Consider the following 15,562-nt stretch of genomic DNA (forward strand, 5'->3'; position numbering starts at 1 on the left):
TTAATTTTGATGACATTTTGATCCTGGATCAAATTAATAAAAATGTTAATTTCTTATTGGATTATTTTTTTTCAAAATCTGACATCGACCTTTATCCTTGAACATATCGGGCTCTATTTTCATTACCAGCATAAATCCAGGGCGGGAGGCGTTGTAAATCTGAGCGGAGGCGGATTGGACCGGGTTTCCTAATTTCACAGATGTGCACAGCCGGCGTATTTAAAAAAAAGGGGCGGTCTGCGCCGTTGTGGGAGTGAACACAGCCGACTTCGTTCGCTGCAAATCAAAGCGGCTATTCTCATTCCCTTTAAATGTGGCTCACTCACCGTCTCGCATGGAGACGTCTCTATGCGGTGTCACGACAGACTATACGATTCTGATGTTCTGATTCTGATATGAGCGGGTATCCTAATTAAATACAGTATCCAGCTCATACTGTATTTAATAAGGATGATAACCGCTGGCAACATTACATCAAGTATGTTCACAGACCTCATGTATCTATCCCTGCCTCCGATCATTTGTGTGCCCCCCATATAGCTGTGCCGGCCAGTGGGATGATGATAATAATAATAGAAATAATATTAATAATACAGTAAAGAATGGATTTCACATATTTATGAATGCAATACATCTGACATCCACCATAGATGTACGCGGAGCTCGTTTATCTGTCTCCCCATGCCCCGATCAAATTCACCAAAATCGCGTTAGCCCATTTGGGCCACTACGCCAGATTTAGACATGATTCTAGAATGTGTAAATTTAGACTGACGTTCTGCTGCCAGTCGCATTCGCTGGGCACGTGTCAAAGGATACACCCTCGCTGTGCCTTTATGCTCAGCTTGGCTCATACCAGTTCTTCCAAATTGGTAAACACGGACAGCGAGCCTTGCGCTTGCACAAAACGTTTAGGATTTTATGCTAAACTGCAGTGGGGCATTCCACAAAAATACAGCGCATTGTTTTGTAAATTCAGTAGCTCCATCTTATTTCCCTGTAATTTGACATTTTAAAATTTCGAAGAATCAACTTCACAGTCTACTTCAGCCACTTTGTTGGCTTTGTTTTGCTACACAACCATTCTGGAAGTCCGAAGAGGTGCCACTAATTAACAAACTGTATACAAATAGGAACAATTTCCGATAACTTTTAATACCTGAGGCTCTGCAGATGACCAATGAAGCTGGATGGGATGCTTGAAACAAATCTGCGCTCTGTCATGACGCCTGTTTCAATGTTGTGGAACTCCAGACGTGTGTGGTCACCCACCATTTGGCCTGAAGATGGGGAGGGCCAAGGGGATGGGTTGAAAAGAAAGACAAAAACAAAAAAAGAAAAGAGAACACTGTCTGACACTAACACAAAAGGGCTGATTTAAGGAGAAAATTAACAAAATTAGAGGGATGCAAGCTGCCACTCCTAATTACATGCCTGCAAGTTCGCTTTAAAGCAGAATTGCATCGGTACTACTGGTGGCAACATTTGGGCTAACAAGGTAAGAACAGCATGAGCCCGGATTTATGCAGGTAAATACCTTCTGCTACATCATCATCAACGATTAGCTTGTAGGTTTTGCCGCGACGCACCACACGTACTGTATGCCATTCATTATCATTGAGCTTTTGCCCAGCATACAGCATCTCCGGTCCTTTGCCTGAGAACAATCACAAAGTTAAAGACATCCTGAACCCCAAACCAATCCTTTGGTTTCCCACCAATCCGGCTAAAGTGGCCGAAAATGCCTATAAAGCTAGCTTCCAGTCTAGTTGTCTGGGAAACAAAGGTTTGGTTCAATCACTGGAAACAAAATATATTTCAGGAAACACCTGCACCTTTACTTGATCAGTGATGGCTCTCACATACAGTAGTGTAACTAAAGGGTAGCTACTTTTCCACAATCACTGGCCTAAGATTTTAATTCTGTCTTTATTACATATGAGGATGTCTACATTATCAATGTTGCTCATCTGGGTTAGCTTCCAAAAGTGCTCTTGTTCAGTCTGCAAATTAGAACACATTTTCTAATGGTTTTGCACTTACTACAGTACATATATGTGCTTATTAATCTACAAAAAAAATCCTCTCTGACAAACATTTTACTATGCAGAAGTTCATTCCAAGGCTGAAGTCATAATTTAAAGTTATGAAAAGATTTATATTAAATACTACGCTCTTAAAAAAAAAAAACTTTCACAACTCATCTTCCACATTCTGCTTTAAAAGGGACATATTATGGAAATGAATATTTTGTTCTTGGGATTCTCAAGTGTGAAATTAAAAAAAAAAAGTCACCTACTGTATTTCCGAAAATGTGTCTGTTCATTCTTAATTTTGCTGAAATGTAGCGTCATGGGGCGTGGGGCTCGGGGCTATATGTGTTTCGTGATGTTTCCACCGCATGAGACATATACCGTAAACGCTTGTTTATGGCGGGGGTTATTCTCCAGAAACCCCCAGCAATAAATGAAATCTGGGAAGTAGCTCCCGATTATGTTATATTATTATATACATTTATAAGGTTCATATAGCCAATTAATTGACAGTATGTGATACTGCACTCTACACAAGTACATGCCTATTAAAGGTAAGTGTGCTTTGCTTGAATGATGTGAACAACAGCTCATGCAGACATGGTGTGAACAGGCGAGTCCCTGCCTTAAGTTTTAGCGCCTTTCCTCACACTGACAGTCCTGGCACTGTGGTCAGCAAAAAGCATTATGGGAATCCACAATTCATAGTGGTGACATTGACATTTGGTTGTCATTTTTAACAAAACCACTGTAGTCAAAAATCGAACTAAAACTCGCGTTTGTTCCAGTCGATATTGTTATGAGCGTGTGCATTAGCTATTCATTGTTGGTAAGGTTGGTATTTGTGAACTTATTTCATCAAACTGACTGTGGCTTGTGTTTGGAACAGTGGATTTCTGGTCATATTCTTGGTATCCTCAAGCTCTCCATAATGTTTCTTTTCTGCTAAGAATAAGACCCCAATTTACCTTATGTGAATTATTGCTGCTCCGTTAAAATCATACAGCCAATAAAGCTAAATGTATCAGAGATGTGCAGGTGAATAACTGTAATACAGTGACCTATAAAAAAAAAAACAATCTGCAATGCACTGAATCCACAATAAGTGAACTGTGATATAGCGAGGGATTACTGTATACTAAATGTGGCAGTTTGTCGAATCATTGTGAATGTGAATGAAAATACAATCCTGTCTTTGTGAGGGTCTCGCTTTTTTTAGACCCGTTCTCAATCAAGAAGTAGCCAACCTCTCGCTCTGCCCCGAGTTGTCATGCTGTACTTAGCATCGGTTCAGCTAGAGGGGTGGGGGTGGTGGGGTGGGTTTGGTTGGTTGGGTGAGCAGTGGCTTTAAATGAGACAAGACCACCCCCTCAAAACAGGGTAATTTGAGTGAGGCAAATTAATAGGGGGTATAAAGTTAAGTATGCTGTAGTTCTTGATCCTTGACAAAAGCAAGTCAGAAACACGCTATTAAGACACCTGGAAACTGTTTTAATTGTGAAAAAATGCTAAATATATCTCCTTTAAGAGAAAGTGGAAGGGGGTGCAAAAGACAAAGAAAAAGCAGTTTTCATACATTGCATCAACATGACCAACAAATCATCAACATAGAAAGCAAAATGAAACTTGAGTGGTAACTTACTGGAGTTACAGTTTATCCTGATACAGTCTAGATGGGGAAGAATAAATGACAGATGAAATTGCATCCTTCAAGGTTACAGCTGCAGACATCCAGAAACAAAAGTTCCACCCTTCCGGGGACGTACACATGGAGAAAGACGGCCATTTTATTACTCCCATAGTTATATGTAAGACATTATTTTTTTCCTTAGACAAAGCCATAATTTAGAGAAAGCAATGCGATGTCTGTGTGTGTGAGTGTGTGTGGGTGTGTGTGCGTGTGTGTCTCGACATTTTTTTGTTGACTGCTACTGCTAACCACAGTGTTTAAGTGTTACTTATTGAGGGACAATATTAACAGTAAAATGGCCACTTTTAGTACCAGCTGCATTCGATTTCCAACCCAGAAAATCGGACATGGATTGGACTTCAATAATGAGTTAAATTTGTGCGTCAATAGACTAACAGGAATTTGAAATTGAGAGTTATGGCAATTTTCCTGTTGAAGCTTCTTTTTAGCTGTCAGGTTATTAAGGGTTGGTCACCATGTGGCTGATAGTTTCATGTGCCGTCAACCGCAACAGAAAAGTGGGAGCAAACAGCCACGATCCAGTCAGCACCAGCACCATGCAGAGGCACAGGACCCTGGCCATCATATCTGCCATTCTATAATATACTTATATATACCGGTACATAAATATACTGTGTGTGTGTGTGTGTGATGGGTGTGTGCATGTGTGTTTGTCTGTATGAAACTTTACTAGGCATCGAAAAATAATAGTTGTATATGTATAAATGTGTCTTGACAGAGAACTCAACATCTGCTATGATTGCATGATGGTACAACATAGGATTTTTATTAGTCATTGTGTGGATCCTGCAATTTGAGTTGTTTGACCAAAGGAAAAGGCTTGGGGTCACAGCCAGCTGTAGGTTTTGCTGGGCTCTGTTGTCGGGCTGTTCGCCTGACGGGCCGCAGGCTTAAGGCCTTTGAAGGGGTGAATACCATCTTTTGACAAAGCATAATGGAAAATGGTGTTGACAGCTACATATAAAACCAAAACTTCCACACACCATAGTCAGCAGATGACACAAATCACTCCAGGAAGGTGAAAGAGAAGATTTACTACACGACAGAATAATGTGAAGGCAAATAAAAGTTTTGGTATCCTGAGGGTTAGTGGACATAACTTTATGGAAGTCACCTCTTAGAAAGTCTCAGCACATTTCTTTTCTAGGAATTTGGAAATTAGACTTTAAAGCAGGTGCCTCATCACAATCATCTGGAAATGTGTTTTTGTCCTCTTAGTGCTGTGACTTCCTGAAAAGATCTTTAAAGAAGATTATGGGTATTACAGTGGCTTGTGTTTTCCAGACATTGAACTGGAATGAAATGTTGTGATAGTGTAGCCTAAAACATCTTTAGATGTACAGTAGAACCTCAAAATTTTGAGAACATAACATTTGCCCAACATTTTCTGAAAATAATGTGCCTCGTGATGTCATGTGAGACGTCCACATATCACGCAGCACCTTCGTGTACCTCATGAGACGTCAGTTTAGTCAGAAGAACGTAAGAAAAAAAAAAAAGAAAAAAGCCGAATATGCACCAAGTTGCATGGAAGTAAGCTGACTCAAATTCAGAATAGTAAGATTCCGGTGTCATTACTTGTTCTTAAAGATAAATGTTTTATTTTCATGTTTTGCTATTTTATTGTTATGCTTATATCACAGTAAACAATTTGTTGAGACGTGTGAGCTGCACATGCATCATTACTACTGAACCTTTTTGTTTGACATATGAAGAAATTATGGGTCGACCAGTGGCTCGGAATGGATTGTGGTCGGCCCTTGAGGTTCCACTGTAGTTGTACTCACGAAAACCTTTGATAGTTTTCATTTTGCATGAACTGCATTGACACTCATGCAAATTGAATAATGCTGCTCTGATTGAAGCTAATATGAACCTTAAAGGGATTCAAGTATGGTATCTGATGAGAAGCCGTACAAAAACGGTTGAAACGGTGCAAAGAGATATTGGCACTCAATGGCAAACCATCTCATGAAGAGAGTGGTGGTGTGGACACAGATGAAGAGGGGTGCCTACGATACCTAGATTGACCGTGAGTTTGACGCGGCCTCCATCCAATTCGAGCCTGAGCGTGTCGGCTGAGTCTCGGGAAGTGGTGGCCATTAGGATACCATAAGCCCTCTGCGAGCGAAAACGTAGGGAGACATCCTCTGCTTCAGTGTGCATGACGGTTGGCATCACAACTTTCATATACATGCTCCCATCATAGGAAAGGATCGAAGCCTCTGAAAGAGAGGTTGACAGATGTGTGCAAAATGTTATTTTTCAGGTAGAGACAAAGTTAGCAGTATTCACTCGTGACACTTTTTCTCATTTGTTGATTGATTGACTATTAGGTTATTCTTGTATTCACCTGCAAGAATTTACTCAAAACAACCAATTTACTCAAAACAACCATCTTACTAAATCACAAACATATGCAAATATATTTGTGATTTAGCTTTTCATCTTTATCAGCTTAATTTGCTTATGTGGGTTTTCTCCAGGCACTCATGCTTCCTCCTCCATTCCCAAAACATGCATGTTATGTTAATTGAAGATTCTAAATTGTCCATGAGTGTCACTGGTTGCTTGTCTAGAGTGCTGTAAAAAAAGAATTTGCCCCCTTCTTAAATTCTTGTTGCTTTGCATAATTTCCCCACTGTAGTATTTTAAGATCATCAAACAAATGTAAATATTAGTCAAGGATAACCCAAGGAAACATAAAATTCGTTTTTTTAAATAGTGATTTTATAATTACAAGGAAATAAACTGTAAAAAAAAAAAAAAAAAAAAAACTAACACGCCAAAAAATAAATAAATAACTACCTAGTCATGTGTGGAAAGGCAATTGCCCCCCACACCCCCCCTCCCCTGGAAAATCATGAATTTCCTGTGTTTAATCACAGGTTGTTGAGGGGAGCCATGACTTTTTCCACACAGGGCCAGCTTTAAATAGTTTTTTTCCCCCACACTTAAATAAAACGACCTTCATCACTTCAAAACTGCAATTCATGTATAGTTGGGTTATATTTTATATTTACATTTGTTTGATGATATTAAAACTATGTAAAAACCCTAAACCGGCATGTTTTACTACAGAACATTTCAGGGCAGGTCGCTGAAAGTCAGCACTGGTGAGGCTAAATTAACTTACATAACGCCCTTCACAGGAAAAGGTGCTCCTTACTGATGAGCGATTGCTGCTGTCTGTTGCTTTCGGGCAACTCAAGGTATTGCTCTGATGACACGTGTGAAGTCACAGTGCACTCTGGTGGCCAAACAGTATTACTGCTAGTTGGTTTAAAATGAAGTACTTGGACTGGACATTATATAGAGGTCGGTTGCTGTCCAATGACAGTATGTAGAGAAGCTAAGCTCACGAGCTCCACTAGAAAATGTTTCCATTGTTTTCTTTTCATGCCTGCTTCAGACCATTATGTTTCCCCTTCACATTATTTCCTTTCAGTAAATGTATCATACATAACATAATGCACAAAACTTGAAATTAATTTGCACTAAGTTGGAGAAATAATAGGGACACCCACACAAGCTCAGATCTGGTACAAGAGGAAAATGAACAATTATTTATAAAGCCAATAATGCTCAGTTTGTAAAACACAGACTGTCAATTAGGTATGCATTAATTCAATCTTATGCTATTTTTGTTGTTGTAGTTTGAAGTGGTGTAAAACTACACTGCATCGTACTGCGGTATGACATTTCTGATAATTACACGTTTTTAATATTGACTAATGTAATGCATCAAAATGCATGACAATCTACATACATCTTCCGTTCCGCTGATCCTCACTAGGCGAGGGCGTGCTGGAGCCTATCCCAGCTACTTCTGGGCGACAGGCGGGGTACACCCTGAACTGGTCGCCAGTCAATCAGGGCAATCAGGCACGGGGAGAACATGCAAAACGCCACACAATTTTGAACCCCAGTCCTCAGAACTGTGAGGCAGATGTGCTTACCAGTCATACACCGTGACTACAATGGCAGAAAAAAAAATAATAATCATATTACAAAATTTCATACAAAGGGAGGGTATGCACAACCTATATCAAATGGACCCACGTATTTTTGTCTTTTTAACGAGTAAAAATGAGATTCTCGGGGAAGTTAATTACAGGCCGCATGATAAAGAAAGAAAGAAAAAAAAATTAAGATTTAAGATGTGATATGATGGTGCAGCTATTATTTGGTATGCAAAAAAAAAAAAAAACTGGAACAATTCATGACTCTGAGGGAAGTTAATTAGTTTTCAACTCTGACCTTTTTTTTTTTTTTTAAATCAATTCCATGGACACCTTGAAAGAAAATTGGTCAGCAGTACGGCGCAGCTGTGTATGATGAAGAAAGACAAGACAGGGGAGTCTGAACTGTCTCCCTACAACCTGTTATAGAATTAGCTCAATTACTTACACAGTACTTTATGACTACCTCTATAACAGTCATCACTGATTCTGTCAGTTGTATACAATTATACCTAGCTGTTTTGGGTTTTATACAAGGTGTACAGTGTGAGAACCAATGCGGGCAAAAAATTGTGGAAATGGATTGGTTGCTAAAGGACCACTCTAATGCTTTGAACAATTGCACTTAAGAAAATCCCCCCAAAATAGACTCAGTAGTCATTTTAGCCTCATTTGATGATGACATATTTGATTGTCAGCCAGAATCTGGCACGCCCACGTTTAAGTCGAAACCTGTGTGAACCCGCCGACGTCAGCGAGGGACGACGACCACATTTCCTTATTAAACTAGTACATGTTCTGCAGTGTGATTTTTGCCTATATTGAAAGCCTGTATGTTTGTTTTAGACAATAACAAGTGAAAATAGTGAGGTTAGATTGATTTGAGTAGGCTTTTTTTTTTTTTTTTGTTAACATGGATCGCTGTAATGCTTCACTGCAGAAGGAAGCCAGCTGCACCAGTTGAGTGCAGGCAGATTCATTTCCGCCTATATACACTGGTTTAAGTCAGCTCATTGTATTTACTGGATTACTCACCTTGAAAAAAACAGTCTGGAAAGATGATGTGTCGCGTGACTGTGGCGGACATTGATGGGCAATGACACCAACCACCATTATGAATGAGCAATTTTTTCAGCACATTAAATTAGTGACTGAACACAATTTTGGGAGGCTGTTGTGTTGATTTGTGTTGTTGTATAACGGTATATGATAGCAATATAAGGTACTGTATCATAGCATCTTAAAGAAGCGGTGTTTGAAAACTCAGGCAAGATGGTGGTTTTGTTTGTTTGTTTGTTTTTCCTGACAATATTAGAGGTCGAGGGATTCTGCCTGACAGCGAAGATAATTAGAGTATACAGACCCTTTTCAAAAAATTTGAATATCATGGAAAAGTTTATTTATTACCAGAATTCCATTCAAAAAGTTAAACTTTCATAGATTATAAATTCAGGGCCCAGAATTTAAACAATTTAAAGTATTTATTTGTTTATTTTTACATAATTTGTCCCAGCTTTTTTGGAATGCGTTGCAGCCATAAAATTTGAAGTTAATAATTATTTGCTAAAAAAATAAATAAAGTTTATCAGTTTGAACATTAAATATCTTGTGTTTGTAGTGTATTCAATTAAATATAGATTGAACATGATTTGCAAATCATTGTATGCTGTTTTTATTGATGTTTAACACAACGTCCCAACTTCACTGGAATTGGTTTTGTAAGTGTGTTTAAAAGATTTAACAATCATGAAATTATCACAATGACATTTGAAAGTAGATTTTCCAAAACATTTTGTCATGTCTGTTAAAACTGTCTCGATGACCCGACAATGGAATGTTATTAAAATGTATCTTTTGAAAAATCATTCATCTCTAGCCCCAATTTCTGCCTTTAATTTAATTTTAATTATTATTTTACAACTGGTCACGGCACAACAAGAATAGCCAATATGAGACTGTAGCGAACGGAGGTGTGACTACATAGTGTGTCAATCATTTGGCCGCGGGCCACCGCCGCACACACTATCTCACTGGGACAGACAGTAGCCTCTTGCAATAGAGACTATTATAGTTTGTTGGCCGAATTGGAGAGATCTCAACACAAATCAAGTGTAAACATATACAGTGTAACTGTGGTGTGCTATACATGGATGGCAGCACATTTCTGGGCTTGGAAAAACCAAGCGTTCTCACAGTTTGTCAGGTAAGTTGATCCACCTCTCTTATATTTTTAAGTGATAGTACATTGCATAAAATACAATATCAAATCGGTAATATTTTGTGTTTGTTCAAGTTCTTAAGCCATGCTAGCAATGTAGCTGCCGTGCACGGTACCATTGTGAGCTGGAGCTCGTTTCTTTGGGCAGAGACGCGAGGGGGCGGGGCTGGGGTGTGGACTGAAGCGAGGCTACATTCAAATCTTGCTCGCAGTTTGAACACTGCATACGCTACTTTTAACTAAGCAAGAGAGGTGAACCACATAAGGGCAGTAGTAAACACTGCACAAACATTGTGTCGTGTCCTTCAGAATGAGTATTTACTCAGGCGCACATAAGGACAATCTGGCTGTTTTTGTCTCTTTTTTTCCCCCCCTTCCTGACCAAGCATGTCAAACGCCAGACTATCTTGTTTTATAAGATTCCACCCATCCCTTTTCTGAGCCGCTTATCCTCACAAGGGTCGCGGGAGTGCTGGAGCCTATCCCAGCTACCATCAGGCAGTAGGCGGGGTACACCCTGAACTGGTTGCCAGCCTATCGCAGGCCACACATAAACAAACAGCCATTCGTGCAAACATTTAGCAATTTAGATTCTTCAATTAACCTACCATGCATGTTTTTGGGATGTGGGAAGAAACCGGAGTGCCTGGAGAAAACCCACGCAGGCATGGGGAGAACATGCAAACTCCACACAGGCGGGGCCGGCGATAGAACCCTGGTCCTCAGAACTGTGAGGCAGACGCTCTCACCAGTCGTCCACCGTGCCGCCGTTTTATAAGATTATCCCCCCAAAAAATGACTTTGGATCTGTGATGTGTTAAGATATGTCCTGATAATAGGGTCTGAAACGGCTCTTAACTACTGTACGTGTCTGACAGTCTTTGTTTTTGCAAGATCACGTGATCACGCGAGATCTCTGCTTCTGAGAACTTGAAGAGAACTAAATCAGCAGTGGAACAGAATCCTAATGTGTGTGGTGTTCTGTGTTAAGATTATCAGAACACACCACAAAAAAATATGACCCAAACTGTTAAATGCCATTTTTTTCCTTTATCTTTATGTGTGGGTTCAGTAACTGATAAAAAAAAATAATAATAATAATCCTGATGCGTGTACCAGGCCTAGTAGAAGAACAGACAACTGTCGATATTTTTCAAATGCCCAGCACAAGAAGCATGCGAAAATTTGGTGTATTTTGTGTAATTCCTTACACTGTACTCACGTTCCCTTTTAGTTTTGTATTTATAATGCATTGTAAAAGAGATGAAAGCACTCAGACACTCATCACAAATATTTACCTCTCTCACAAGTGCGGGACCAATAACCAGTGCCGGTGCAGTCACAGATAAATCGATTCCAGCCTTCTTTGCAGGCACCTCGGTTCTTGCAGGGGTAACTCTCACACTGTTTGCCAGGTTGCTTGTTGCAGGAGGGCTTAATCCCGGCACCATTTTGTGCTTCAGCAATCTGACGGATGTCTTTGCTTCGACCATCAATGAAGAGATCACGGATGCAGCCTACGTAGCCATAGTTAAGCATTGCTGTCCAGAGCTCAGTCGGCAAAATTAGGTTCGTGCGATCAGTGGGAAGACCCCCCAAGTACATATCGCCTTCCAGGTCTAGGATTTCACTCTCACCACTTGCTGTGAATGGTGTCCTTCTGCTGTTTACAGAGATGGTGCCTGTAATTGGTATGGAGTAGACATCGGAATTAGGGTCACGTTAAGAGATAGTCCATCCATCCATCCATTTTCAGGAGGTGGGGTACACCCTGAACTGGTTGCCAGCCAATTGCAGGGCACATAGAAACAAAACAACCATTCACACTCACAGTCACACCTACAGGCAGTTTAGAGTCTCCAATTAATGCATGTTTTTGGGATGTGGGAGGAAACCGGAGTGCCTGGAGAAAACCCACGCAGGCACGGGGAGAACATGCAAACTCTACACAGGCGGGGCCAGGGATTGAACCCGGGTCCTCAGAACTGTGAGGCTGACGCTCTAACCAGTCACCCACCGTGCCGCCGTTAAGAGATAGTTTGTTTCCAAATTCAGTAATCACTCTAAATCAACAAGAACACCTCACTGGCCATAATGCACTTTTTACCTGCCAACTTGTTTTGTTTTTATCCAAAAATTGTTTATAATGGCATCCCTTATTAATTGCAGAACAAATCAAAACATTTTTATGTGTATGTGTGTTTTATACTGGGATGTTTGACTTGTCTTTTGTTGCATTGGGACATCTGTAACAGAGCCTTAATTCACTTTTGTGCGCTAGTGTCATGTGTAGTTGCCACTCCACTTATGATTAGTAAGTAGCTCTTTGACTAGTAACTGTACCAAAGGCAGAATATTTTATTGTTTTTATGTTTTACAGTGATTAACATCTTCTTTGCCTTACGTGACCAGAACGTTATAAGGTAAGATGCATTAAAATTCACCGACATAATACTTATTCATCATTCATCAATCAGTGGTTAACTTATTTTTTAACTTGTACAACAGTTCAAATTAATGAATATATCTAGTTAATACAAAACAATTATGATGGAATTATTTGAACCCTGGAAGTATGGGCCGTCTGGCCATTGTCAGGACAGTTTTTCAGGTGTGCCAATACTGTAAAACTGTCTGAGTTGTTCTGGAGTGGTTACCCAATCTGATGCGGCACTAAATCTGCACCCAAAATTGTACCATAACACCACTTAGACAAAACATGACACATGACAATGCATACAACATACATTTTAGTTAAATTACATTTAGTTGTATTTAATGCCATGTGCAAAACAATAATTTACCAACTTTGTTGACAGAACTGACCTGAGCGGCCATCTCTCTGGATGTCCACATGATACCAGGCGCCGTCATTGACCTTTGTTTGAGTGGCCTTCACCTTTATTGTCCCTGAGCCCATGTCCAACAGCAGGTACAAACTTCCATCCAGCAGCTCAACAGCAAAGAAATCCACCTGGAAAAAATTACATTTTTTCAAATGACATCAACAGACATCTTTATCGAAATCAAACTAGGTCTTCCTTTTAGTAACGTAACGTTTAAATTATTCCGGCTATGGCTTTCTCCAACACTGTGTTAGAATACAGGTAGCAGGTGCAAATAAGATTACAGACGCAAATAACAAATCTTGCAAACGCTATATTTCTCTGTGGGAACAGTTTGGGCAAGGCCCTCTTCTATTCCAGTACAACTGTGCACCAGTGCACAAGCAAATGGTCTTTGAAGGCATTGTTGGAAGCCTTTGGTGCAGAGCCCTGACCTTGACCCCCATCGAGCACCTTTGAAATGATCTTGAGCACATAATTAAAGCATTGCCTCCCGTCCAACCTTAGTTATACAGAAGGCCTGACCTTTGTGTTCTTCTGGCTACGGGCTGCATCTTTGCGCTCTTGTGGTTTGCCATGGGTGAAGAGGATGAGGCCATTAGGCTCTGTAGTGCGAAAATCAAAAGAGATGGATCCCATCCGCTTGGTATTCCACTTGGGTAAGCTGATATAGGCCTCTGGAGTCTCAAAAGAAATGGGGTCCAGCGTGGCCACATTTTCACACTTGTAGGACACCTCGCCCTGAATCTTCATCTTGGGGTCAACGATCCGAGCAAGTCGAGACAACTCAAGGCGGATGTCATTGTTCTTGTACACCACCTGTTTAAGAAAGAAGAAAAATGTACAATGTCAGTTTTGTTCAAGATTTCCTTTCTTGTCATTTTTGACTAAAATATACTGTATTTGGATAACGCTTGGATATCCACAGACATGGAACCTTTTTTCTATACCGCTTATCCTAACTCCAGGGAGTTAGCTGATTGTGGGCAAAAGACAGACTACATCCTGGACTGGTCACCACTCAGTCAGTCACGGGGCACATACCTGTATGACAACCATTCACTGTCACAATTACGTTGCCACTGGGAACTCAACCCTAGTTGCCTGCACCAGTCACACAAATGTGGCACTACACAATTAGCGACTCAAATGTAAGTCCTGTACCAATAAAATGCAAACCTCACCAGGCACATGCACAGACATTTTTGGGGTAGGTGCCTAAGCCAAAAAAGGTCGCCAATCACCAAAATCAATAATTAGGGAAAGAAAACAAAAAAACTAGTATATATTTAACTGATGTATTTATTTCTGTTAACACGGCCAATAATGCCACTATTAACAAACAGGTTTTTGTGACACACTAAAATGAGACCAAGGTAACTCATTAAAAAATATATATCCACTATTAGTTAACCTATAACCTTTAAAACTCCATTGAAAAAGAACATTTAGAGATGGGAAGTAAAAATAACAATGTGATATTGTGGTTGCAAAAGTGCACACATCCTCTTATAAATGGGGATTTTGCTATGTTCGTAATTTAGCAATCACAATTAAAATCATGTTAAATGGGGGTCAGCACACACCTGCCACCATTTAAAGTGCCTCTGATTAACCACAAATAAATTAACGTACAATTCTCCCAAGGACACAAAAAAAATGCCACTCAAATCTCAAAACACTTTGGTTAGAAATGATGACAGAGAGGGTAATTTTTATTTATTGTTTTTTAACATTGATGAATGAAGAACAAAAGGCTGCAGCTAAAAAGGGAACTTTTTTCATCCAGGGAAAAAGGGCAGATGCTTGAGCACCACTTGAGGTGTATGTGTGCATGTGCCCAAACTGCAAATAAATAGATATACAAATCAACAAAATCATGTGAAGACAGCTGTAGATAATTGCATATATACTGTTTACTATTCTACTTGAAATGAAAGTTCCCTGATTATTTGACTGAATCGGAACAATCACATTTGTTCTATCTTTTGTTTTCATTATCAAAATGACTGTTGTGATTAAGCGTTATGTAATAAAAGGGCTCTTGGTGTCCAACGATTTTTGTACAACACTGCGTAGGACATCACATCCATTTTCTCTGTCTACAACACAGAATGAACCACAAAGGAAAAAAAAAAAAATAGCCATTTGTTCAACATTCATATCGAGATAAAATTCATATCAATCTCAAACGTAAGACTGGGATATTCTCATGTAAGAGAAATTGTCCATCCAATGAAGGAAAACAAAAGAATGAAAACATTAATTGGCCAATCTTTTATCACAGCAGTTCTAAATGCTGTCAATAACAATGGGAGGATGGAGTCATGGAAAGGGGTGTGTGTGCAAATTGAAATCTACTCAAGTGGAAAATTAAAGTCTTTTTTTCACCTCTAATTCTCTGGACAGAGTAACTCCTGTCTGGATATATTTTGGTCACAGGCATACAAAAAAAAAAACATTCACTCATATATATATATATATATATTTATTTATTTTTTGCCCAGGGTTCTGTTTGAGTGGGTAGAGTGAGGGGCTGAGATTATCAATAATCCACCATCAGATTTAACAGTAAATTAAGTCATCCCTTGCGGTGCCTGCGAACTGGATAGGAAATTGTAGTTTTCTCATTTCTTGCCTGTGTTTGTAGTCATTATTTCGCTTTTTGTTTCATTCTTCCACTCTCAACTCTCTCCTCTCATCCATCAACATTCTGTCCCTCCAACAGCCGCAAACCTCAGCCATGCTTTCTGCTGCTCAGATTGAACATAATTACTTTGGGCCATTTGAAC

General features: G+C 39.7%; 1 protein-coding gene across 5 annotated transcripts in view; it reads right to left on the reverse strand.

Annotated features, from left to right (window-relative positions):
• The window catches only part of nrxn3a (neurexin 3a), a 199,470-nt gene that overhangs the window by 52,374 nt on the left and 131,534 nt on the right, over positions 1-15,562 (reverse strand). For 3 of the 5 annotated variants that reach the window (XR_009769756.1, XM_061695534.1, XM_061695535.1), the window contains 7 exons: positions 13,296-13,589; positions 12,751-12,898; positions 11,223-11,606; positions 5,766-5,969; positions 3,676-3,702; positions 1,538-1,657; positions 1,160-1,280 (listed from right to left, as the gene is read on the reverse strand). Coding sequence is in view for 4 of the 5 variants with exons in the window: in XM_061695534.1 (XP_061551518.1) it covers positions 1,160-1,280; positions 1,538-1,657; positions 3,676-3,702; positions 5,766-5,969; positions 11,223-11,606; positions 12,751-12,898; positions 13,296-13,589 (1,298 nt within the window). In the remaining variant the exon portion in view is untranslated. The remainder of the gene's footprint in view (positions 1-1,159; positions 1,281-1,537; positions 1,658-3,675; positions 3,703-5,765; positions 5,970-11,222; positions 11,607-12,750; positions 12,899-13,295; positions 13,590-15,562) is intronic. The other 2 variants (XM_061695536.1, XM_061695537.1) reach the window with 2 other exon arrangements.

The sequence above is a fragment of the Phycodurus eques genome, chromosome 14, assembly GCF_024500275.1.
Source record: "Phycodurus eques isolate BA_2022a chromosome 14, UOR_Pequ_1.1, whole genome shotgun sequence".
Classification (NCBI taxonomy): Eukaryota; Metazoa; Chordata; class Actinopteri; order Syngnathiformes; family Syngnathidae; genus Phycodurus; species Phycodurus eques.